Source organism: Apis mellifera, linkage group LG7, assembly GCF_003254395.2.
Source record: "Apis mellifera strain DH4 linkage group LG7, Amel_HAv3.1, whole genome shotgun sequence".
Lineage (NCBI taxonomy): Eukaryota > Metazoa > Arthropoda > Insecta > Hymenoptera > Apidae > Apis > Apis mellifera.
Window position 1 is genome coordinate 10,635,584 of NC_037644.1, and position 27,116 is coordinate 10,662,699.

At 20.5% G+C, this 27,116-nt stretch overlaps 6 protein-coding genes across 7 annotated transcripts in view; 3 read left to right on the forward strand and 3 right to left on the reverse strand.

The window, feature by feature from the left end:
• Nucleotides 1–2,249: 2,249 nt before the first annotated feature.
• LOC727418 lies at nucleotides 2,250–3,763 on the reverse strand. Of its 2 annotated transcripts, none has more exons than XM_001123126.5 (4): nucleotides 3,247–3,760; nucleotides 3,011–3,157; nucleotides 2,708–2,938; nucleotides 2,250–2,493 (listed from the first exon to the last, which is right to left on the reverse strand). In XM_001123126.5, exons 1-4 carry the CDS (start codon nucleotides 3,491–3,493, stop codon nucleotides 2,315–2,317), a joined length of 804 nt encoding a protein of 267 aa, XP_001123126.4. In that variant the 5' UTR covers nucleotides 3,494–3,760; the 3' UTR covers nucleotides 2,250–2,314. The 2 variants fall into 2 exon arrangements, with proteins under 2 accessions (XP_001123126.4, XP_006565529.2); XM_006565466.3 differs by having other exon boundaries at nucleotides 2,308–2,465; nucleotides 3,247–3,763.
• A 211-nt stretch (nucleotides 3,764–3,974) lies between these two features.
• Nucleotides 3,975–9,537, reverse strand: Adk1 (adenylate kinase 1). The gene is made up of 5 exons (NM_001170972.1): nucleotides 9,366–9,537; nucleotides 5,826–6,107; nucleotides 4,987–5,112; nucleotides 4,433–4,621; nucleotides 3,975–4,333 (listed from the first exon to the last, which is right to left on the reverse strand). The coding sequence occupies exons 2-5, from the start codon at nucleotides 6,009–6,011 to the stop codon at nucleotides 4,256–4,258; spliced, it is 579 nt and encodes a 192-aa protein (NP_001164443.1). The 5' UTR covers nucleotides 6,012–6,107; nucleotides 9,366–9,537; the 3' UTR covers nucleotides 3,975–4,255.
• Nucleotides 9,538–10,429: 892 nt separating this feature from the next.
• LOC550694 (T-complex protein 1 subunit eta) lies at nucleotides 10,430–13,614 on the forward strand. Its single transcript, XM_006565467.3, has 6 exons — nucleotides 10,430–10,573; nucleotides 11,200–11,460; nucleotides 11,687–12,016; nucleotides 12,138–12,610; nucleotides 12,704–12,973; nucleotides 13,045–13,614. Exons 1-6 carry the CDS (start codon nucleotides 10,571–10,573, stop codon nucleotides 13,334–13,336), a joined length of 1,629 nt encoding a protein of 542 aa, XP_006565530.1. The 5' UTR covers nucleotides 10,430–10,570; the 3' UTR covers nucleotides 13,337–13,614.
• A 1,202-nt stretch (nucleotides 13,615–14,816) lies between these two features.
• LOC727520 lies at nucleotides 14,817–19,679 on the forward strand. The gene is made up of 7 exons (XM_026441981.1): nucleotides 14,817–15,344; nucleotides 15,420–15,515; nucleotides 18,324–18,497; nucleotides 18,620–18,882; nucleotides 18,956–19,060; nucleotides 19,139–19,301; nucleotides 19,424–19,679. Exons 1-7 carry the CDS (start codon nucleotides 14,876–14,878, stop codon nucleotides 19,585–19,587), a joined length of 1,434 nt encoding a protein of 477 aa, XP_026297766.1. The 5' UTR covers nucleotides 14,817–14,875; the 3' UTR covers nucleotides 19,588–19,679.
• On the reverse strand, nucleotides 16,409–17,695 carry LOC551702 (UPF0565 protein C2orf69 homolog). The gene is made up of 5 exons (XM_624091.6): nucleotides 17,487–17,695; nucleotides 17,291–17,415; nucleotides 17,079–17,229; nucleotides 16,755–16,998; nucleotides 16,409–16,668 (listed from the first exon to the last, which is right to left on the reverse strand). The coding sequence occupies exons 1-5, from the start codon at nucleotides 17,616–17,618 to the stop codon at nucleotides 16,466–16,468; spliced, it is 855 nt and encodes a 284-aa protein (XP_624094.3). The 5' UTR covers nucleotides 17,619–17,695; the 3' UTR covers nucleotides 16,409–16,465.
• A 3,416-nt stretch (nucleotides 19,680–23,095) lies between the features above and the next one.
• LOC412810 (V-type proton ATPase 116 kDa subunit a) overlaps nucleotides 23,096–27,116 on the forward strand; it is a 34,576-nt gene continuing 30,555 nt past the window's right edge. Inside the window, exon 1 of the mRNA XM_006565470.3 lies at nucleotides 23,096–23,268. The gene's annotated coding sequence lies outside the window, so the exon portion shown is untranslated. The remainder of the gene's footprint in view (nucleotides 23,269–27,116) is intronic.

The following is a 27,116-nucleotide window of genomic DNA, read 5'->3' on the forward strand; positions in this document are numbered from 1 at the left end:
TCATATGTAAATCAAATATTGCAATATATCTATATTCATATATAGTATTACAATTATCAGTATGCTACATGTTATTAAAGAATCATGCTTAAAATAGATCTTATTTGAAAGTATCTTTTATGTAGCATCCGTCCCCAAACTTAAAATGAAAGCACAAATTTGTTGCATAATAGATTTCAAAATCTTTTTTTGATGTATACACTTCTTTAATAAACACATTAATATTACATTTTTACATTAATCATATTTAAAATTTCTTATAGATTTCTTTTTGCAATATCTATATTTGTACATATAGAGATAATGTATATGTTTATATGTTATATAGAAATTATGTTAAGTATTTTTGACTTCTTATTATGTTGAATAAATGCAATAAATGCATACAATGCAAAATAAATAATATTAAATTGATAGTTTGGTCAAATTTAATCTCAATAATTGTATAAGTTAAAAAATAATTGTCAAAGAAATATCTTCTTATTCATTAGTTTTTACTTCTTACTTCATATTTTTTCTCCTTCTTTATATTTTAAACAAAAAAAACATTTGCATTATAATTTTATGCACAATCAATTTAATCTAATAACAATTTAGCATATTGACCGCATTTAAAAAAGGTCCAATAATTGATATCACTTCATACAAAAGAATATCAATAATAAATCCTTTTATACTTTTATATATTATACATTAATGCTGAAGCATTAATATAAGATTTTTATGTAATATGTTTACATTTTATGAATCAATAATATTATTGCATTTCTATTTGCAAATTTAAATTCCATACCTGTTTGCAAGTTAACAATATGTGACAATAATAGTCCTAAGTAAAAGCAAAAAATTTCTCAATTTCATATATAATATTAATTATAGTTTACTATTTTTACACAGCAATTTTATTCAAATTCATAATGAAATTAAAATTAAAATATAGTTAGATCAAATGTAATGTTCTAATTACTTGAATATCATAATTTTAATAAAATACTTTGTCTTCCTTTAGAATATTATAAACTATTTACTATTTAATATTATTATTAATTGAAAAAACAACGACATTGTGAATAAAATATGGTATTAACATACATTTTTATATAAGTAAAATTATATAAATTTTTCTCATATATTTGCATTATTTACTACTAATTATTTATTCTGTTTTGAAAAAATATTTCCATTTATATTTAAAATATTTAATTACGTAAATAATCTTTGATATAGATTATAAATATATTTATATCAAAGATTAAAAATCATTTATAAAACATCATTTATAAAATGCAAGTCAAATGCCTCAAATTAATTATATATATATTATACAATTATTTTTAATATTAAAAAGAATTTTTTATTTGAAAAATATAAATGGAGGAAATTTAAAATTATTATAAAAATATAAATATAATTTTGTATATAAAATTATATTGCATGTTATTTTATTTTTAAAATTTAAATTAATAATTTGAAAATAATTGGTTTGTATATATGGAAATAAATAAATGAAAATTATTTTATTTTCATTGCTTAGTGCATATATAATTTTGTATGAAAAAAATATACTTTTTTGAAGAATTTAATAATAATAATAAAATATAATATTCCAAATTTTTATTTATGAAAAATTTTGATATTTAACAAAATAATTTACTATTTGTTTCAAATGTATATTATTTGCATAAAATCTTAAAAATTAATTTTTTGCTTATTATAATATATTATATTAAATGTTATTAAGCAATGAAATATTAATATGATCAAATTGTTATTATATTATTACTAAAATACTAAACAAAATATTGATACAGCTTAGTAGCTGGTTTTATGTATTAAGCAATCAATTTAAAAAGCATATGATAGATAATAAATAAATAATGGAAAGAAACACAATTTTTAAAAGTATAGTTGTAGAATTGTATATAATCAAAGAGTGAAAATTGTATTTTTTCTTTTTTATGGACCATAAATTCAAATTAATTCAAATGTAAATAATTTTTTGGATAAATTTTTTTCTGTTAACAATGAAAAAGATACTTGTAACTATATTAAACTTCTGTATATAATTAATATTTGTGTTCTTAATGCATCAATTTATCCTTTTTATTATATGATTTTATATTTCAATAATAAAATAAAAAATAATATTTATTTTTTCTTTATTTATATATTCATATTTATATTATAATTATAATATTATAAATAATTTAATAATTGAATTTTTTATTGCTGCAAAATATTTATTTTAAATATTGTTTAATAATATAAGTAATAATAGTACATTTGAATTTATAAATTAAAAGCATTTAATTTTTTAATTATGTAAATATCGATATATTGGTGAAATTTCGCAGATAAAAGTTAAGATGCTATCACAAGGCACAATTTTCCAAAAAGGTCCGAATTTAGATGATATAAGTGTAACACACCCTATCAAATGAGATGGTTGTCCTCTTCCCCATGCTCTATAATTAAAACACGAAAGTGATTCACCTAAAATTATATAATTTTTTTATTAATTATTTTTAACTTCTAAAATTTATGAAGAAAATTTACTTAAATATATTATAATTTTTGAATATCTCAACAAATAAATTAATAAAATATTTTATTAATTTTATTATGCTCTTTAAATGAAAAAAATAAAAATTTGAATAATTAAATAAATTTAATTTATAAAATTTATAAAATATTATCAATAGAATACCAAATTCGTTTTCCCATATTTTTTCATTGTTATAATTACTAAGTCCAACAAAAGTAGGTGTGTCTAATGAAATATATTTTGCGAGTCCATTGGTACGTTCTTCGCTAATTATATGAGCAAGTGATGCATTTATTTTTTGACAAGATATCTGGGCTTGGCTGTAATTTAAATTATTGCTTGAAAATGCAAATATTCCTGTTCTAGGGATGCAAGCCAATGTAAAACTAGAACCTAAAAATAATTTCTAACAATAATTTTTATCAAAAATATAGTTTGAATATTTTTACTTTCTATATTGTTTACCAGTTGGGATGACACTAGGATACATGCTATAATATTTATAATTTTTATCTTGCACAAGTGTAGTAAAGTTATAAATCTCAGGACACTCAAGTGCTTGGCATGTTTTCCTTAATGATTTATTTCTATTATGCATACCAATATTGAACTCTATATAAATAGACATGATTTTTTAATATGCATTTCTATATTATTATCTATTGTTATACATATATATATATTTTTTTATGATATCTTACCATCATTAATTTCTATGCCGTAATTAAATGCCAAAGCTTTTTTGTTCAAAGCAAATTTTCTACATTCATTCACATTTTTAATTAATGTCCTCGAAAGTATTAACTGATCCGAACGAGCGTTAGATTTCATCAATTTATAATATGGTAATTGTTGTGAATTAATTTCACAACAATTATCGCATACAATTAAATTTAATATTAAACATGCTACTAAGTATATTAAAAGTATTAAAATTATTTTCTTCATTTCTAAAATTTTTAAAGTTTACAACAACAAAATCTTATCCAATTGAATATTTACTTACAATTGAATATGTGCGACAATTGTACTTTTCTGTACAATTTGAATACTTCTCGATGATTATATGCACAGATATAATTCATCGTCGGATAAAGATAATTAACTTGTATATCAACGCGATATGTATACAATAGATACAAACGGAATTCCAATTAAGACAATTGACAGACATTGAAACATATAATAATATAATATAACAATAAATCATAATTAATTTTTTTAAACTTAATTAAAAAAAATAATTTTTCTTTAAAAAATTAATTTATAAAAATCATAAAATATAACGAGTAAAAACAAGAAATATATCTCTTATTTTATTATTTTTAATTTTCTTAGATAAATATTTTAAAAAATATGGAAAATATGAAAATCTTTTCAACAGATAGCTTGAAGTAATGGTATTGAATTATAATGATTTTCAATAAATAGATGCATATATTGTTTATAATATATTATTAATAACAGATTCAATATTTTAGACATAACATAATATACATCATTATTACATTAATTATATATTAGAATTTGTTAGACTTTGTTAAAATAAATTTTTTATAAATATTTATACCAATTAAATCTCTGGATTTAATCATTTTAATATATCAAAATCATAGAATCATTCATTATAGAACTTCACAAAAAGTGATTAGTATAATTTTAAATGATTAGATGATTTAAGTGAAAATCTACATTTATATTTGACATGATTTAAGATTCATTTAATAAAGTATTAATTACTTTTACAACTTCATCAAATATTTCATCCTCATTGCCATTAGCATCAATCTAAATAAAATAGTTTTCAATTAATTTATTATTCTATTCTATGTATTCATGTAAATAAGAAATCATTTATAAATAGAAAATTAATATACAAATATTTACCTTTACAACTTTGTCTTTATAATGTTCAATAATTTCTGCATGTCTGTTCATATTAAATAGTTTGATTCTATTTTTGATTGTTTCTTGATTATCATCAGCTCTTTTTAAGACTTCTGCACGTCCTAATAATCTCTTCTCTAATATTTCACTTGAGGCATCAAAGAAAATGATTAAATCAACAGGACACACCTAAATTGATTAAACATGTAAAGTTTTTTTTAGTATTATTTTTTAGTATTATCAATTTCCCAGTTTTTGCTTTTATGTATTATATACATGTACATGTTATATACCATGTACATTATGAAATATATAATATAGATATGGATATTTATATTATTATATTATTATAGTTCCAAAGAAGAAAAATAAAAAAAAAGATTTTAATTGCATATGAAATAAATATAAATCTTATTTCGATATGATATTAATTTGCAATATTCTTTTTAATATTTATTCAAATTATTTTCAATATAAATAAAACTTTAATAATATTTCTTTCAGGAATTGTTTATTAATAAATATATTTTATAATTGATTGTGTTAATGCTTACGTTTTTTTCAAAAAGAAGACCTTGACCCAATTCACGGGGATATCCGTCAATAAGAAATCCAGTGTTTGTCATTTTTTCTTGTTTAACTTTTTGCATTCGTTCTTTTATCAGATCCAATACAATATCCTAATAAAAAATAAGATTTATTCGTTTATTATAAAAAATATTTTAATATAAAAAATATACGTACAATAAATATTTATTAATACATATACATAACTATATTATAATTATATCATTAATTAAATGATATATATAAGTTTTGAAAAATTTAAAATATTAATTTAAAAAATTAATAATTTAATTTAAAATAAAATGAAAATAAATCTAAAGTAAAATAAAATAGAAACAATTCTTAAAATTTATTTTCATATATTTTCTAAAAATAGCTTATATCGAAATATTTATATTCTTGATATCATAAAAGATATTTATTTATTTTATCATTTGTTTATTCAAATATCTAATATTAGAAAACATTTTAAATATTGAAAAGATTAAAGTTTTTTTTTTAATTTTTTCATGTTATAATCATGTTCTATACAAATTTCTAAACAAAATACGAAAAAAATCATTTATATATATAAAATACATTAAAAATCTGATTATGTAGAAAGAAAAAAGAAGTTATATGAATAAAATTATATCCTCATGATGAAACTAAGCTATTAAGCTAAATTAAGCTTGACAATATATATCAATATCATTAAAATCAATGTGTTCTTCTACATAATTATATATGTATTAATATTTTGTAAAACATAGATATACATGAAAAATATCTGTGTATAAATTTCTCCTTAAATTACTTTTAATTTTAATTACAAAGCATAATTTACCGTTGAGACAAATAAACCTTTAGACATTGTTTCCTGTAGAAAAGTACCTTGAGGACTACCACGGGCAACTTCTTCCCGTAATAGATCACCACTGCTTATATGATAAAATCCATATTTTTCAATAATTCGTTTGCACTGTGTTCCTTTTCCACATCCTGGTCCACCAATTATCCAAACAATCTTCATTTTTTTAAAATTGGTTAATAACACCGGTGCAATAAATAAATATTCTTGTTCAAAATATGATTTACAAATGTTTCTTATTGATGCTTGCTTCTCGCCCTAATAAAAGTGCACTTTTTGTGCATTAATTTAACTCAAAAATTTTTATAGTAATTTAGTTGGTTAATTTTTAAATGATCGATGCGTGAATGTTCCACGAAATATATTAATGTAAGTAAACACACGAATGGGATGTTAATACTTTTGATTGTTTCATAGTTTCGTCAATTTATTTATAAATATTTGAATATTTTAAATTTGAAATAAAAAATATTCAATCAAAACTTATTTTTAAAAATTAATTCAACATGCAGATTATTTTTATCAATCAATATCAATAAATTTTATCAATGAATATCATTCCACCACGTAATTTGCAAATTATTTGTATTTCTTAAGTTTTATTTTACTTGCCTAGTCTATATTGTCATTGCATATTATATTTATTTATTTATAGATATTATTAATTTTCGCTTCAGAAATCAAAGCGTAAAATACGAGTTTACTTTTTCTTTTTATAAAAGAAGACAAATTTTTTTTATAAAATAAAGAAAAATTATTTATGAATATATATATATATTATGAAATAAAATGAATTTTACAAATTTACAACATGATATAGATATAGACTATTTAAGTTACAAAATAAAAATTTGTTAAATTCGTTTTTTAAAAAATATTATAAAAAAATTATTATTGGATAATATTAAAATGTATGAATTATTTCAAAAGTGGAGATTCAAATTACACATATCTTCATATATCTCATTTACAATACATATTATGCAATATTCGAAGTTATTTAATTTTTCCGCATTTATAATAATTTATAAAAATGTAATAATTATGTTCAAAATTCAATTTTTCAAAATTGATTATATAATATAATTGTAAAAAATATTAAAAAATATGAAAAATATATTCCATTATTTAGAAAAATTGTTGACAAAAACTAACACTATTCGTCGCTATTAATTTTATATATTCAATCTTAAGAAATACTAATTGATACTTATTAAGTATCAATTATACTATATACTTAATAAGTATCAATTAGTATTTGCAAAATATATGATAAAAGGACTTGTTAAATAATCATATATAGTTTAGATAATAAACAGAATTTTTACAACATTTATCACTCTAAAATCATTCATAAAAATGTAAGTTCTAAATATTAAAAAAAAATTAATAAATGCTATTTTAAAATCATAATAAATCATTTCATTGAAAACACATAATCAAATTCTAAATTATCTTTTTATTAGCTTCTTTTATGAAATATTAATATAAAATTTCATTATATATACTTAACAATATAAAATTTGTTACATTTTTCAATAAATTTATTGAAAAAATTAATTTATTATTAATATATATATATATATATTTGTATAATTTATAATTTTTTACATCGAGTTTTTTCAAATTTTTAATCAGTATAAATATTTCATTTATCATTAGATATTTCAATTTTATCGATCAATATTTAACATTAATTTTGCTTCTGATATTTCTCAATTTCTTATTCTCTTCCTTCTAATAATTTTAAATATATATTATAGATATTTTCCTTAAATTTTAAGGTAATTTTCATATATGAATATTTTATAATAAAATTACATATTATTATTATTATTATTATTATTATTATTATTATTATTATTATTATTATTATTATTATTATTATTATGTATTAATATTATATATATATATGCAATCCAATGATCACATAAATTAATTTTCATTTATAAATATTTACTAGCATTTATTTTCAACTTTAAATACATATAAAAATATTTCTTTGAATATACATTACAAATTTAAATTCTGGTTTCGATTATATTTTTCTTTAAATTAATAATTAATTATATATATTTATAAATATACAAAATATTTTTATATATTTTTATATATTAAAAATTTCATTATTTTTATCAGTCTTCGAATATTTAAAATTATGTTATTTTTTTATAATATATTTTATTAATTTATTTTCAATTCATATAATTTTTAAAATACAATTTGTACAAAATTTGTTATAGAATTTATTATTATTTTCTGATTGGTATCACTGGAATAATAAACGCGATAAGTGTTTCATGCTTGCTTATAATGAAAAAGTTGAAATTTTTTTGTTCTCTACAAAAATAAATTAAAAAAATATTATTAAAATCTTATAATTTTGATCATTAAAAAATAGATCAAATTTCAATATTAATTTTTACGTCATATAACAGATTTTTATATATTACATAACCTGTTAATGTTTTCATCGTAAAAAATATTTAAAGTATTTGTTTTACGTAATAATCTAATACAAGATTAAATAATATTATATATTTTATTATCTATTCTTATACAATTTTATTGCTATCTTATATATATTTTTATAATTTTACTTTTATATCACTTTTAACAATAAAATATAGAATTTATTTAACTTGTATTAATTATTATGTATTGCAATTATATTATTACATATAGCACTAAAAATATAAATATAATTGAAAAAAACATATAGAAAATTTTTAATAATATTGATTTTCAATAAAAAAAAATATTCATAAAAGAACATATATAAAATTTATAATAATATAGCTTAAAATTTTTAATTGAAAATTATATAAATTGTATAAATATGCATAATCTTCAAAATTTGATAATCACGATAACCACTAATTATTGGGATTTTGTTTAACGTATATTAAATAATAATAATGAACAATAAAAATGGCGCGATTATAAATGTATAAAAATCAAACAATATTTTGATAAGTTTAATAAATTGATTTAGAAATCATTAAAATAAATATATTGACGATATATGTGATCGTTTACTTACTGTTCAAGATCCATCAGATTCAAGATTTCACTATTAACTACTGACAGAATAGAAAGTCGAACTTTTCGCGTTAAAATTTCGAACATATCGATTTTTCATTGGCATCAGGTGGATGTTATTTTACGCATGTGCAATTATAAAATCAGCATGCAAGATGATACAATACATATATTATACATATTTGGAAATGTATATATTTCATAACTCACACTAACTTCATATCTTGAATTTTTTATCATTTTAAATTTTTTCCAAATTAATATTTGTAGATTAATAAAAAAAATTTATAAAATTAATAACGACGAATATAAATACAAATATTAAAAGAAAAAAAAAAATACTGGACAATCAATCATATGAAAATGAACGAAATAATTTCAGAAAGGTAAGTATGTGAAATTATATTAAAGAATGTAATGCAAGATTAAAATATATACATATGTATGTATATACATGTATGTATATTCTTTTACCTCGAAAATAAAATTATCTTGATCTAAAATTCTATAAAACTCTATATTCTTACTTAAATATATTAAAAATTAAAAATAATTTAGAAAACAAGATATACACTTTTCAGAATTAATGATTGAAAAAAATTTTAGAAACTTGAACACCCCGTTTGAAAGCTAATTCTAGTACTACTAGAATAATTTTAAGATTTAAGCTATTCACCAGAATAGATAATTGTGTAGTATTATCTATATGTATATATAAATAAGCGTATACAATCGAAAAATAAAACAGACAATTTCAGTGTTTAAAAATAAATGTATGGTAAATGATAAATCCTGGTTTTATTATAATAAATTATTAATTATAATAAAATTAATTATAATAAAATTATAATTATAATAAATATAGAAAAATCACAAATTATATTACTCTTTTACGATATTAATTAACATTTATTACGATGTTAATTAATCTTTTTTTTGATAGATAAATAGAATCTTTTTATTTAATCAACATCATATTACAAAAATTTTATATTAAATAGCTAATTTTTCTAATATTAATCTTTTTATTAGATAGACACCATATATTAATATTAATTGTTAATAAATTTTAAAATATGTGAAATATTTTTACTCAAAACTTGAAAATTTTATAATAAATATTATACAAATATTTATTAAATATTTATTGTAAAAAAATTTATATCTAAAAAAATATTTTCAAATTTTAAAAGAAATTCTATAAAAATTCTATAAAAATTTAAAAAAAATAATTTAATAGAAAATTTAAAATTAATAAAAGTTAAATATTAAATGATTATTTAATTTCTTTATATTATTATATTTTTTATTAATTTAGAAAATATTGAATTTACAATATATAAAATAATTATATTTTTAAAGATCTCAATTTATATTTTAACTTTAATAATAATATTTATTTTTTATTTTTATATAATTATTTATTTTAAAAATTAAAATTTAAGTTATTTCATATAATATATTACAAGTTATCTTACATATTATGTTAACAAATTTAAATCTCAAATTTTTATTGGTCAATTATTTTTGATGGATTTACTTCCGTTAAGTGTGAACGATACTTAACGCTTGTATCCTAGAATCATCTCGAATACTATTTACAGGTTATTCAAGTACTTTGCTCAAGTATAGTGAGCAAATATTTAAAAAATTGAAAAATTGTAATACAAAATATAAAAATGGTAAGTTATAAGTTAAATATTTTATTTTAAAGAATATAAAATTTTTATAAAAATATAAAACTTTTACTCAAAAATATGAATTTATATTGGCGATTTTGTTATAAGAGAAATTTATAAAATTAATTTGATAAATAAAATATGTAATTTTTTTCGGTATTAAAGAAAAATTATATACAAATATATTATTGATCTTAGAATAATAATAAATTAAAATATATATACAAAAATGAAAATCGTATTATAATTTGAATTGATCTAACCTTATATGGCGATTAATTTCGGCTTCCACATTGTATGTGAAATCAATATAATTAATGTGTTATAAAATGTTTAAATTTTAAATATTATTAAATATTGATTTATAGAATATATGAATATGATTGAATATTTTATATAATAACAAAAGAAAAAAATTAATTCTTAATTCACTTGTCTTAAAATTTGACAGACTTCATATCTGTTGCCATAATATTATAAAACTACATGTGCATTTAAATATAAAATAATAAAAATGGGAAGATATATGAGAGTATATTATCATTATTATTATTACTATAATTATCAATATTATTACTAATGAATATCTAGTTTATTTATATATATGTATATATATATATATTTTATAGCAACCGCAAATAATTTTACTTAAAGAAGGCACAGATGCTGCACAAGGAAAACAACAATTAATATCAAATATAAATGCTTGTCAAGTAGTAGTAGATGCTGTAAGAACTACATTGGGTCCTCGTGGAATGGATAAACTTATTGTTGATCAAAATGGTAAAGCAACTATCTCAAATGATGGTGCCACCATTTTGAGGCTTCTAGAAATTGTTCATCCTGCAGCTAAAACTTTAGTAGATATTGCAAAGTCTCAAGATGCAGAGGTACATAATATCTCATAAATAATATAAAAATTCTGTAAAAAATAAAAATAGTAATGTGATTAAAATATAACATTACTAACTAATTTACAGAGAATAATATATTAAGAACTTATAGACTGATAACATTTTTAAAGATATATAGTTATCTCAATAGTGTTCAAACATATTAAATTATATTCATCTTACAAATATTTTTCATATACTTTAATTATCTTTCACATTATAGGTTGGTGATGGTACTACAAGTGTAGTTTTATTAGCAGGAGAATTTTTAAAGCAAATGAAACCATTTATTGAGGAAGGAGTTCATCCACGCATTATGATTAAAGCTCTTCGTCTAGCACTTCAAGTAGCAATTGATAAAATAAATGCAGTGAGTGTAAAAATAGATAAATCTGATCAAACAAAACTAGTGGAACTTCTAGAAGAATGTGCAGCTACATCTATGAGTTCAAAATTAATTCATCAACAAAAAGAGCTTTTTAGTCGTATGGTTGTAAAAGCTATTATGATGCTTGATGAAATGTTACCTCTTAATATGATTGGTATTAAAAAGGTATTGATATGTTATTTAAAAATTAATATAATTTATTAACATTATTTAACACTATTTAAAAATTAATATAAAAATATTAGATGTTACATTAAATTTATTCATCATTATATATATTATATAGGTTTCTGGTGGAGCATTAGAAGATTCAGAATTGGTTAAAGGAGTAGCTTTTAAGAAAACATTTTCTTATGCAGGATTTGAAATGCAACCCAAAAAATATCAAGATTGTAAAATTGCTTTATTAAATATAGAATTAGAACTTAAAGCAGAAAGAGATAATGCTGAAATACGCGTGGATAATGTTACGGAATATCAAAAAATAGTTGATGCTGAATGGCAAATTTTATATGATAAACTTGATAAAATCCATAAAAGTGGAGCACAAGTTGTATTGTCGAAATTACCAATCGGTGATGTCGCTACACAATATTTCGCAGATCGAGATATGTTTTGTGCAGGTAGAGTTCCTGAGGAAGATTTAAAAAGAACAATGAAAGCATGTGGTGGAAGTATTCTAACAACTGTACATGATATTAAAGATTCAGATCTTGGTAGATGTGAAACATTTGAGGAAAGGCAAATTGGAGGAGAAAGGTATTTTAAATTCAATAAATTATAATTATTAATTTAATAAATTATTATTAAAATTATATACTAATAATTTTATATCAAAATAATTATTTTTAGATTTAACTTCTTCTATGAAGGATCACGTGCTAAAACATGTACATTTATATTGCGTGGAGGAGCGGAACAATTTTTAGAAGAAACTGAAAGATCTTTGCATGATGCTATAATGGTTGTAAGACGATTATTTAAAACAAACGCCTATGTAGCTGGTGGTGGAGCTATTGAAATGGAATTATCAAAAACATTGCGAGATTATTCTCGTGTGATAGCAGGAAAAGAACAACTTTTAATTGGAGCAATAGCTCGTGCACTTGAAGTTATACCAAGGTACACATTTTTGCTTCTAATTTTTATTTCATTATTCAAATTTAAATTTTATAAGAAAATAATAATTTCAGACAATTATGTGATAATGCTGGCTTTGATGCAACAAATATTTTAAATAAATTGCGACAAAAACAACATAAAGGCATGCATACTTATGGTGTTGATATTAATACTGAAGATATTGGTGATAACATGTTAGCTTATGTATGGGAACCTGCTGTTGTAAAAATTAATGCTCTAACAGCAGCAACTGAAGCAGCATGTTTAATTTTATCTGTTGACGAAACTATAAAAAATCCTAGAAGTAGTCAAGATAATGGACCACAAGCTCCAATGAATCGTGGCATGGGAAGACCAATGTAATAACAAATTGCGTTATTCTCTTCAAAAATATATATTAACGTATTGCAACAATTCGTTTATATATTATGAATTATTCAACAATTTTTACATATTTTTTTTCTACATTGTAATATATGATAAAATAGATTTCAAAAACTTTTTCAAAACAGTTCAATATTTTATCATAAAAATTATAATCAGAGTAGCATTTAATATTAAGTATATTATATTTCATATGTATTGATTAAAACATTGTCCAATTTTGCATTTATAAAATTAAAATTATTGATTTTTTTTTTACAATTGTGAAATTTAACATTAAAACAAAAATTACTTGTATGCTTAAAAAAAGATTAAAATAACTTTTAGCTTTCATTATATTTGTTAATCTCATTAATATCAATAATAATAATTATTATTTGTTAAACTGTAAAATTCATAAATACTCATTATTTTTAATTTAATATTTTAATTTTTTTTTCATATACTTATAGTGAAATTTTAATTTCTTATTTATAATTTTCGTGAATCTTATGAATATATAGAATGAATAAAAAAATACTTGAAATTCTTCAGGAATTGCAAATAAGAATAAAAATTATGAAATCAATACCATTTTCTGAATTCGAGGAAATAAAACTCGATACACAAGGCAGCAAATAATAAAAGAAAATAGAATAAAAATAGGTCATCAGCGCCATCTCTCGAATATTTTTAGAAAAATGTTTTTGACATTTAAGAAATAGCGTTAATGATCAATTCTTATCTCTATTTCCTTCTATTTCCTTATACATAGAATTTTATTTGCATTCTTCTAAAGATAAAGATACTGATTTCACAATTTTTCACTCTATTTTTGTTTTTGATTTATTATTTATTTTTCTTGTCTATTATTTGTTTTATAAAATTCACGAGGGAAAAGGAATTCAAAAGAGATCGCCGATTTCTGATTAACTTTATTGTCTTTCTTGTTTAAGCTATTAAAAATCTTAATAGATTCGATTTAATTATTATATATTATAAATATATTTGTCTATTTGTCTGTTTCGAATTTTTATTTGTAAGATCTATATATATTTCTATATATATTTTATATATAAATTTATATAAATTATTTTTTCTATATCGCAAATATATATATATATAAAATTTCTAACATTGATGTTAAAAAATGATCGATATAATATGTGATTCTAAAAACATTTTTAGTTATAAAATTATTAATTTTCTCATCAAATTCAAATTGTTTCAATAATTGGAATTCTTTCAATAATTGTAGACAACTTCATTTGTATAACAAGCTTCATAGGTTAATTTTATCTATGTTCAAAAAAAATAGAACGAATTATTAATTATTTATAAATAATTTGTGATGTGATCTTTCATTTAAAAAATACATATTTTATTAAGTTCACTATAAAATATGAGTAACAAATTATACAATTACAAAAACAAAGTACTGTTGAAAAAAATATATTGATTTAAAAATATCTTTAATTATTAAAAAAATTTAATTATTATTAAAAAATATTAAATAATTACTATAAAAAATCGATAAATATGAAAACCGAAACTTCTTGGAAACGTCGATTTTTGCGGAAAAGATTGAAATATACATTAATTTGTGTTTTCATAGCTGCTATTATATTTGTTGTACATCAATTATTTTATTTCAAAGAACTTAATCAAGCGATTGTAGGAAAATTAATAAGTGGATCTGTACGAACATCTAATTATATTATTACTGGTAAAATAAACTCAAAGTGGAATGAACCATTGCATTCAAAACTACTTCGTGATAAACACGGTCGAACTGTATCATTACGTGGTACACGTGATCAAGATATTTCAAAATATTTACCAAATGTGCGAGGAAAATTTGTTTGTATCGTATCAAAAGATGAAATAGATTTTATTAAAATTAACGATAACTATTGTGATTGTCCTGTGGATGGTAGTGATGAACCTGGTACCAATGCATGTAACAATGGTGTTTTTAATTGTGAACTTTCATCTTCACAATCTATAGGTATTTAATAATTTACATTTTATTATATGTTTATTTTTCTTTTAATAATTTTATAATATCTTTAATAAATCCTAGTAAAAATACCATCTTATAAAGTTAATGATGGATATTGTGATTGTTGCGATGGATCTGATGAATGGGCTGAAATTAAAATATCACATTTAAATAATGGTAAATATATTTATTAAAAAACTACATAAAATTTAAATAATTTACATTTAAATAATTTACATTATATTAGACATTAATTATTAATTATCAATAATATAATATATATATATATATATAAATTATATTAAATATTATGTTTTTCTATTTAGCAACTATTTGTTTCAGAGTCTGGAAGTATAACTTATTATCGTACTAAATGTCAAAATAGATGTTAATAAAGAAACATAGACATATGTTTAAAACATCTATAGAAAATTTTTATTTTATGTAGATCTTTTAATTTAAATTATTTTTTTTTAATCTTCTATAATTTTTTAAATCTAAATTAATATTTCTATATCTACTCTATTATGTGTATATGTGAATAGATTAAGTTTTATAATGTACAAAGTTATCTTGTGAAATGTACTATTTGTATTATATAATTATAGAAATGTTATTAAACTATCATAAAAATACTTAAAAATTTATTAAAAATACTGATTAGATGATATAATAAAAAAAATTATGTAATAAAAAATATATTGTGAAATATTTTTTATGCATAAATATTAAAATATTAAGTTATTAGAAATTTTAATATAATACATAATGTTGTATAATGTGATATGAAACATACAATTCAACCTCTATTATTGATATTTATATAATATATACTATATACATATATTAAATTAAAAAGTTATATATTTATATAAAAAAAGTAAATATAAATAAAATTTCTTACAATTGGATTTTCTTTTATTTTTTTTATAAAAATTATAAAATTATATATGAAGATTAATATTTTATAATTAATTTAAATGATAGAGGTTCTATTGTAAAAAATATTTATAATTAATCTAATATTATTTTCTCAAAAATTTGAGAAATTTATATATTTTCATATTATTAATTAATTATTAAATAAGATATTTTTATCAAAAATTATAAATAAGATACATATCAAATTATTGTGCATAACTTCCAATAGCTTTAAGAATATTAAAATGATATTGTAAACTTCTTTTTTTATCTGCAAAATGTAAAATCCGTTTTACAGGAATTTTCATACTTTGTAAAATATTACAAAAAAGACTTTCTTCTCTAGCAATCCATGGACGATGAGAATCATTAATTTGATATGGTGTAACATGAACATGAATGTCTATTCCTAAAATGATATATAGATTTTTTAAATCTAAAATTAATAAAGAATTCTCTAAAGAAAAATTTGATAAACTTGATAAAATATATTACTTAATTTTGTAAGAGATTCTAATATAGACTTATCTACAATCCATGTATCCTTAGAACCTGCATGTCCACCATCTAACCACCACATACTTTTAATAAGATTTATGAAATTATTAATATTCATATCAGGTTCTGATTTATTTTGGTAATAGTGAAATTCATGTAATAATTGATTTAAAACAACACAGCCTTTACTAAAGCCCATTAATGTTATATTTAATTTTTCAATATTAAAATGAGTAAATTCCTAAACAACAAGTATATTTGTTCAATTATAGTTTTACATATATATATATATATATATATAAAATAATTAAATATATATACCTTGTTTGCATCACACATTTTAATATGATTTAAAGAAGATTTAATTAATTCTTGTAAATGTTCTAAAGCATTATATATTGGAAGAAATGATGGCACACCATATTCATTTGATAATACAAAATTATTAAAAGAGCTTATTGTTCCATATATTCTAAAATAATATTGAAATTATTAATATTAAAAATTATATAAAAAGTAATTTATTATGTCACCTAGATGGTCGAATTAATAGCACATGTTTTTTAGGAAAGTTTATATTAAGTATTTTAGCAGTATTTTGTAAATTCCATTCTATATATTTTTTGCTAGCTGTATGTTCCATATTTTCTTGAATATCCTATAATCAAAATATGCTTACATTATATTTTTATTTAATAAAATCATGATGATAAATATTATTTTATATACCTGAATGTCACCTCCAAAATATAAAAGAACATCTTGACTTGGTGATAATAACGGATGTGAATAAATTATATCATTATAACGATCGATAATACCAGGAACCTTCTTCCAAATCCAAATTTTATTAGATGTCATAATTTTTTAATATTTTTTATAAGGTTATAATAAAAATGAATATAATAAATTTTATTATTATGTTCATCACATTTATATTTCAATGAAATATTTTATTTCAATAATATTAAATATTAAATATTTACAAAATTATTGTATAATTTTTGTATAATTATACATACAACGTTTCATACTAATACGATGGAATTGAATGACGGTTAAATTGATGCAATATTCTATTGATATTTCAATAAAATAAATTTATTTTTTAATAATTTAGTTTTTTTAATACATTTATTTATATTAAACAAATTTTTTATTTATAAAATAAAAAGTATATAATTAAAATTTTTAAAAATTATAATATATGCATGTTCTATATAGATAATTTTTATAAGATTAAAACACGTGGTTTTTACATTATATTAATGAATTAACATACATTAGAATTTTTATATAAAAAAATTTATTATTTTATATTTATTTTATATCTATTATAATTTTTTATAAATTATGTTTGATTTTAAATCTATTTTGAATCTAACTTTTATCGTGAATAGAGTCCAACAACTATTACGTAAGATATAACAAAAATAGTGACTTCCAATCCAACTTTCGTTTAATTTTTTTACAATAATATTAAATTTGAAAATACTTAAATAATAAAAATTATACAATTTTATATTATTGTATTACTTAACCCAACTTTATACATATTTCTTTCAGTGTTAAAAAAACATAAATCAAAATTAATCATGCAATGTGGTTCAAATGTGAATACAACAATGTGGGATCCTGTTCAAATATTTACTCATCATTCACATTATAAATATGCTGTTGTTATATTAAACAGTCCACTTTATTGGAAAGATGACATTTTACTTCAAATTTGGAAGAATGGTATGTCCTTATGTTTAAAAATAAAAAAACAAAAAATATACAGATTACATATATATGACAATATTTTTTGGATATAAATTTTAATCAATATATATATATATATATCATAATATATTATTCAGCTCAAATTAATGTTACTGTTGATGGTGGGACATACAAGTGGTTATGTTACTTAAAAGAACAAGGTATTGATTTATTAAATGAAAATCATAATGAATACGTGCCAAATTTAATTACTGGTGATATGGACAGTTGTTCTCCTATAATTCTTGAAAAACTGAAAAATATGGGTTCAATAGTTATTGAAACACCTGATCAAGATCATACAGATTATGCAAAAGCTTTGTTCCAATTGGGACAATATGTAAAGATGAAAAATATAAAAGTAATAATGAATGTTTCACAAAAATTAAAATCAAATAGATTATATTTAATAATGAGAAAGCTACTTTTTACAGCTAAATAGAATATACGTGTTCACAGACTTCTCAGGAAGATTTGATCATATCATGGGAAATATTAATACACTTTATAAAAGTGATACGCTTATTGAACATGTACAAGTAATTGTTTCTTTAATTTAATTATAATTTATTTTAAAATATTTTATTTTAATCATGAAATTTTATATTATTAATCAGGTGATTCAAATTGCAAGTGATTCAATGACATGGATTTTAAGACCAGGATTTCATAGCATAATTATTCCTAAAATTTTAATACAAACTAATAGCTGGTGTGGACTTTTACCAGTTGGTGCACCTGTGAATTGCATAATAACAACTGGTTTAAAATGGAATTTGAGTATGTATTGATCAATAGTGAAAGTGAAATGTTTTAATCAATTAAGTATTAATTAAGATTATATAATACATTAGATGATACATTAATATAAATGAAAAAGAAATATATTTTTCATTTCTTAGATAATGCAACTTTACAATTTGGTGATTTGGTAAGTACATCAAATACATATGATAATTGCTCTGAAGTAACTGTCAATACAGATTCACCAGTAATATGGACTATGGGTATTGAACCATTACAAAAAAACACACATGATTATGATATGTCATCAAATACATTTTGATGACATTTTTGTTTAGTTATTGATTTTCAACATTTACAATATTTTAACTTTTTGTATAGTAGAAAAGAAAATATTTTGATAAATTGTATTTAAAAAAAAGTATATATATATATCCTATAGGATTAATATTAATTCTGCTATATTGTGGATACATATTTATCTTTTGAAAAAAAAGTATATATATATATATCCTATAGGATTAATATTAATTCTGCTATATTGTGGATACATATTTATCTTTTGAAATTATATGTATGTTTTATTATATTTATAATTTATTTAAAATGCAGAATATTAAACAATTTTTTATTAATTTAAATTATAGAAATATAAAACAAGATCTTTATATATTTAACATAATTTGTGTTTGTAAGATTTACGAGGTTATTTTTTATTATATAATTTTAAAGATAATAAGATAAAGATTTTATTTCTAATAATATTTTAAATAATATTAACAATATTTTTTAAAATAAATTATAAAAGAAAAATTGAATAATAGATGCATATTAGAACTGTATTAATCACCGGAGTACTATATCATTATTTTTATAAGAATATAATAATTCAAGTAGAACTTATGATACCTAGTCCAGTTTTCTTTTCTACTTATACATACAGAATGAATTTTAGGTTCCTAATTTTATTTTGTTCCTTATTTTTATTCATTATTCTTAAATTATAAAAAAATTTATAAAAATGCACATGACAAAATTTATAAAGATGATAATTATTAATATAATTAAATTAATATTATTTGATATTATTTAATATATAATATTTAAATCATATTTTAATTGATATTATACATTTTAACAAATTCAATGTGTTAAGCACATTATGAAAACAATAGTATATATATATATATATATATATATATATTTACATATAAAATAATTAGTTAATATAAAAAAAAATATAATAATTGTATTCTTTCAAGTTTTATTTGAAATATGAATTTTGATGATTATATGATATAATCATATTTAAAATATTAAATAATTGATTCATCAATTGAGTCATTTAGTTACAAAATAATTTCTATATATGAATCATAAAATTTCTGTATAAAAACTAATTTTATCAATAATAATTAAAACCAGTATTATATACATTCCTTTAAATTTCACACTTAAAATTATTAGTAAAAATAAATTGTGTTTTTGATTTGAAAAAGAAATAAAAATAATATAAAAATATATAAGAATCTAATTGAAATTGAATATATTTCAAAGTTTTTTTATTCATTTTAGTTTATTATTTTATATTTTTTGTAAATTTTAATTTTTTCGAAATTTTATGAAAAATAAATATAATCTATATAATAATTTATATAGATATAATTATATATAATTAAATATTTGATTGTGATAAATTAGATATAAGATTAAAAATAATGGTAAATGCTAATTTGTTGAATGTTACTTACATTAAGTCAAAAGTATTGCTATTGTTTAAAGAATTTAAAGAGAATTTGCACAAATTTAATAATAATTATAATAGTAATAGTAATAAATATTTTATTACTAGAAATTAATATGAAATTAATATTATAAAAATGATTATTTTAATATATCATATATAAAAATGTATAAAATTAAAAATGTTTGTATATATATGCAGATGTATATACAAATATTATATATATATATATATACAAATAAACAATTAATTATCTTAATAAACAATTGCTTTTAATTTGAAGATTAAAAATTATATCATTGTCCATAATAATATGTAACTAAGTAAATAATATTGAATTTAAAATATGTATATATTTATATTTATTTATATATATTTTTCATAATTAATATGTTAATTAGTTATAGTTTTTATAATTAAAAAGTGTTAAGTCAATACATGAATCTCAATTTGATTGTTAATGTATAAATATATTTTTTTTTTGAAAAAATTCTTATATTATAAATAGTAATAATAAAAATAATAAAAAATAAAATAAATTTGTAGTATATATAATTACCTTATTACTATATATTTATGACTAATAATTTAAGAAAAAAATATATTAATAAATATTGCATTTATATATTGAGATATGTAATATTCTAAAAATAAATTCTGTAATATTTTCTGTAAAATAAGAATATCTATATTTTTATTTAAATTGTATTTATTTTTTTACATATTATATTATATGTAATATTATGAACTATATACTTTAATAAAATAACTTATATAAATTTATAATAATTAATAATAAATTTAATAATAAATTTTTTTTATTATTCATATTAATTTTTATATTCTTTTATAATAAAAATCAATCAATTTTTAATTAAATTTAGAAAAAAAAAATTATTAAAATTTATAGATATATATTTAATAATATCGTACAGATATTATGCAATAAAAAAACAGAATTTTTATGAATTAAATTATTTATATATGTAAATATAATAAAAGAATATATAAAAATAATAATTCATTATAAAAAATTCATAATTTTTTATTTATTTTAAAAAATTAAATTATTTTTATTAATAATAACTATAAATAAAAATATTTAATTAATTAACATATTATGTTAATTCAAATGATCGATTTGAAATATGATAATATTTCAAATTCGATATAAAATTTGATCCGTTGCTTTTTATTTCAAAATATTAAAGTCGATAATCACAATCTGATTTGATTCAATCAAATTTTGATAAATGACACGAGAAAATTGTTAACAATAGTGTGTCTCAAAAATCAATCACAAATTTGTTTTTTTATTAATTTTCGATGCATATTATTTTTTAAAAGAAATTATTAATCTTCCATTATTAATCCTTTAAATAAATTAGAGAAAATTGTAGCAACAAGACAGATTTTTTTCCAATTTTTTATTTTTGTTTATTTGGTTTCTAAATATATTATAAAAAATTTATTTTTTTATAAATGGCAATAAATTATAGAAAGTTTTATTTATTATTGTTATTATTATTATTTGAAATTTGAAATATTCCTCAGCTATAATTATTTCAAAAAAAAAAACTCTAAAATTTATTTAAATTCAAAAATAATAAATTGTTCTTGAATATATCTCAAATCTTGTTAACAATGTGTATCTATTAATATTATTTATAATTTATATTTATAATTTAATATTATTTTTGTACAATTTATAAAAAATTCTACATAAAGTTCTAATATGCAATAAAATTATATTATAAAGTAATAATATAATAAACTTTTAATATAAAAAAAATATATATGTAATATAAATATATTATATATAATTATATTACTTTATATATTATAGATATATTATATATAAATATGTTTGTATATATAATTTAATTTACATAGTATGAACATAAACTTACATTATACGCACATGCAGATGTGATTAGCTGCACTGGGGGTAGTAAACCACTAATATACACTTACTTACGCATATATATGTATATATATATGTTACAACGATCAGCTGTAGCGGTGTTTACATTTGTTGGCATCCTCGACGACGGTATACAGCGTGGTGGGGTTGCGGCCACTGGCCAGTTCCTTACGGTCTTTCGAACGGTTGATATCGTTTTCGCGGTGGTTTTCTTAATTATTAATCGTCAACTTAATTATTCGCGAGTTCACGGTGAAAGTTTCATAGAGATATAAAGTGTGATATAGTGAATGTATCAAATGTGTTATCATTGGCCTAATAATCGAACGAAATCGGTAAGTCGTTGACATTATATCTGATAAATTGTATTTGACGTTCTCCATACATCCTCTATGTATACAAATATCAAAGAATTGGCCGATGTAAATGCGGATATTTAAACACGATACGAAACACGAAATTTAAACACAAGAGCAAGATTTCTCATATATATATATACAAGTTCAAGTGTATTCTATCGTTAGAATTATCGAATGTACTACGTGTTACGTAGTATACATCTACTAGTTGGTGCAATGTATTTCTTTTCGTTACGCGATATCGCGCGCCAGTGCCGCCGCTGTTTCGCGGTTTTCGAAACACGAGATACATGAATCGAACTCTTTACCGTTATCTCGTCGCATGCGTTTTCACATGGACGAGTAATCGGCGACGATAACATTTCGAATCGAAGTAGTATTTTCGCATATATTTCGCTGCGGGCTATCATTAATTGGACTCTTTCGATTTAGAATGTATACTCGTATTTTGCATCGATAGTAACTTTTTTAATTAGCTTCTGGTCAAGGTGAACAGCGATCGAGAGCATTTATCGGCTTGATTCTTCCGTGGCGCGTTTACGTGGTTTAGCGAGAGAAGTATAGTACCGTTTGGCCCGACTACTGTGCCTTGCTACCAAAATGGTGTCAGACACCGAGTGTAAATAACCTTATGAACGTAAGAATAGACGTACGAGACGAATTGGGTTTATATATCTGTTGCGCCGAAGAAAGCGTTCTTGTGTATATTAGACGCACGGGAATACTTGGTAACGCGTTTTGGCAACCGTTCTTATTAGATTTCGTGCAGACGTCTTGAAAGAAATTTCTAACACGGTCACCTCGATTTCAGAAGCATTAATAATTAATTCGCAACATATCATAACGAACGCGCATATATAGTATAGTACTGTAACTTTATTTGAATTAATAAAATTGACTCACAATATTTTTCGTTGATTTTATGTTGGCTTTGTTTACGTTACATTTAATCGAAATTTTTTTTAAATTATTTTTTATGAAAATTATTTAATTAAAACCTATAACAAAGCTATAACTGTGGATAATTGGAGTATATTTTGCGCAAGATACGAGGGATATAAACAAGGACCCATGAATTTCAATCTCTTACGCTATTTTAAACGAGGGAGATAATTTTAACATTAATCATTATCAGGAATTTGAACGTTACTACGCTGCTTTAAGTGCGTTTTCAACGTAAGCTAACATTCGATACTTGCGTTAAAAGATTGTGTTATTATTCTTGATTCCTCGAAAGATCGTACCAATAAATATATAATATTCGCACAAATTAAATTTAATTATTAATTTCGTATTATAAAAAAATAATATAAAAATTTCTAATATTTTATCCTATATTTTTAACACGTGTTTTTAAAATGTGACTTATTAATACATCGAGTATTAAACTATATAATCGAAATAGAAAGAGATCTAAACATTTATTTTTTATATTTCTAATATTATAATCTAATTAAATATATACATATACATATATTTATATTTATATTATCTATAAATTATTTAGTTTATATTCGAACATTCTATATCATAATAGATATATGCATTACGATGGTCGAGTCACGTAAGACTCGTGTTGTTGGTAATAGTCATCCGCGACAACGAACGCGAAACATCGCATATTCGAGAATGCAAATGAATTGTAGACTGCGTTCGCTTGTGGTCGAGACATGAAATCTACACGTGCGAGGCTAGAATGATTTTATAGAAGCATATCGGTGAGGATTGCATGCGCGCATTGTGAACGTGTGCCCGATTGTGTAGGAACAAAACTTGGCGCCGCGATCTTGCATCAGCGATGCTAAAGTAATAAGGCAGTCTTGAATGTCAACAGTGTCTAGACGGATAGTAAAACTTTTTGGCAGGGTGAATGAGAGGAAAATCTAGAAGCGTCAGATTGCAAGACGTTTTTACTAATCGCATTTTTTTACCTCCATTTTCCTCAATTTTTTTTTTTTCGATTCAAGATTTTCAAAGGATGGATGTAGATTTGATTTTTGATTTATTGCGTGCAATATACACATGAAAATGAATTATTATATAAAACGGTATAAGACAGGAAAAAGTATCGATAAAATATAAGCGATTAAGATTATTGGTGATCAAAATATGATTTACCTGCATTATTTGATGAATATTTATGAAATTAAATTTTGTTAAAGATTATTATTTTTTTTTAAATTAAAATTTGATTATTCTTTTTTGAAATAAAATGAAAGTAAATCTATTTTTGAATCGTTATGCATGATATAAATAAAATTAAATTACGTATAAAAATTATATTTTTTTCATCGTATTATTTAAATCAATAATTTTATAAGCAATTCTGCTTTGAAATTGTTAGAAATGGATGTGTTCTTCTCGTTACAAGGTCCTCGGATTCGTTCCATCATGTTTTCTCGCTAATTCGCCCCCGCAGAAGAGACTTGGATATAAATAAAGCAGGTAATATCGATTTTTTTTCCTGGTATGGGGGTGAACAAAGTTGAAGGGTGACCGTCGAGGGAATTGCAATCGATATTATTATCGAGTCAATCATCTGTTTGGACGCTTTTACCTCTTAATAATCGAGCGATACTTTCACACGAATTTCATTCCCATTGGTGTATAATGCGGTGCACGCTTAATGTACGCGCGAAATCATTTCTTCTCGCGCGCGTTAATCAAATTCGCGATTAATCAAATTTCGTTTGATCGCAACTTCGCCTAGTGAAATCTTATAATTTTCTTAACGATGATATAGACTCGAGTAACGTTACAAATAAAGCGGGATGAAAGAGACGAACGAACATATTTTTTTTTTTTTTTTTAAAGAAAGTGAAATTTAAAATGTCAGCGAATACCTACACCTACACGTATATTACGTAGGTATAAAAATTGTTGTTTACGAAGAATTTCGAAATTAAATCTAGACACTTTCGACTTAAATATAATTTATTTGATGAATATATAAAAATATATAAAATGAGATTTTGAATTCATATATCGAGAATTTAAAAATTAAAATTTGATTGTATTAATGATGTATTCTTGGAAATAGAATTATTAAAATAATAATAATAATAATATTCAACTTTTTCTTTATCAATATTTATGATCTTTCTATTTTAAACAAACAATACAATATAAATACATTTTCTTCAAAATCTTTTACACGAACAAATATTTTCAAGTTTTTGAAATTCGTATTCAACACGTGTTTTTGTTATTTAATTTATTACGTTATTTATGATTTATTTTTTTTTTCACAATAAATATAATTTATAAACGTGTATGTGTACAGTTTTTCATTTGCGACAAGCAAGTCAAAAAAAAAATATATATGTATATATATAAATATCGTTTGAATATTTAGCTCAAGTTTCGATTTAGGCTATAAAATCTTCATAAAATGTATCATTGAATTAATCTTACAATTAGGTTCTTCTTGGTAACACGCAAGACACGATTTCCAGACTCCGCTCGGTTCTCTTCGCATAGTTTCACCGTTCGACATTTCGATAGTATTGGAATTGACTATAGAATAAAGGCCGATCTTGAACTATTGCAAATACACTCGAATCTCTATGACTACGTTGATCATGTTTTTCTTTCCAGAAATTGTTTTACGTTTAAAAAAAAATTTAATTTTTATTCAAATCAGATTTGTGCTTTAAAACTTTATGTAATTTTATACAATTGTCATAGTCATCAAAGTTGTCATTAAAATTTGATACAATATATTTAATTGAGTTTTTTTACTAATTTATTTATAAAGAATAAAAAGATTATATTAAAATAAATAAATAAATAAATGTACAATAAAAGATAGAAAGATTTTATTT

Bases quoted from the DNA above. Each gene is read 5' to 3' on its own strand.
- LOC551702 (XM_624091.6), bottom strand. From the start codon at position 17,618: ATGACATCTAATAAAATTTGGATTTGGAAGAAGGTTCCTGGTATTATC. The intron at 16,999-17,078 runs GTATATATATTT...CTTGTTGTTTAG, and splicing joins AAATGTGTGATGCAAACAAG to GAATTTACTCATTTTAATAT. The intron at 16,669-16,754 runs GTAATATATTTT...ATATCATTTTAG, and splicing joins AGAATCTCTTACAAAATTAA to GAATAGACATTCATGTTCAT.
- LOC550694 (XM_006565467.3), top strand. The intron at 12,017-12,137 runs GTATTGATATGT...TATATTATATAG, and splicing joins ATATGATTGGTATTAAAAAG to GTTTCTGGTGGAGCATTAGA. The intron at 12,974-13,044 runs GTACACATTTTT...TAATAATTTCAG, and splicing joins GCACTTGAAGTTATACCAAG to ACAATTATGTGATAATGCTG.
- LOC727520 (XM_026441981.1), top strand. From the start codon at position 14,876: ATGAAAACCGAAACTTCTTGGAAACGTCGATTTTTGCGGAAAAGATTG. The intron at 18,498-18,619 runs GTATGTCCTTAT...TATATTATTCAG, and splicing joins ACTTCAAATTTGGAAGAATG to CTCAAATTAATGTTACTGTT. The intron at 19,302-19,423 runs GTATGTATTGAT...TTCATTTCTTAG, and splicing joins TGGTTTAAAATGGAATTTGA to ATAATGCAACTTTACAATTT.
- Adk1 (NM_001170972.1), bottom strand. From the start codon at position 6,011: ATGAAGATTGTTTGGATAATTGGTGGACCAGGATGTGGAAAAGGAACA. The intron at 5,113-5,825 runs GTAAATTATGCT...ATTTTTTATTAG, and splicing joins AAGGTTTATTTGTCTCAACG to GATATTGTATTGGATCTGAT. The intron at 4,622-4,986 runs GTAAGCATTAAC...TAATCAATTTAG, and splicing joins GTCTTCTTTTTGAAAAAAAC to GTGTGTCCTGTTGATTTAAT.
- LOC727418 (XM_001123126.5), bottom strand. From the start codon at position 3,493: ATGAAGAAAATAATTTTAATACTTTTAATATACTTAGTAGCATGTTTA. The intron at 3,158-3,246 runs GTAAGATATCAT...CTATTTATATAG, and splicing joins CGGCATAGAAATTAATGATG to AGTTCAATATTGGTATGCAT. The intron at 2,494-2,707 runs GTATTCTATTGA...ATATAATTTTAG, and splicing joins AATATGGGAAAACGAATTTG to GTGAATCACTTTCGTGTTTT.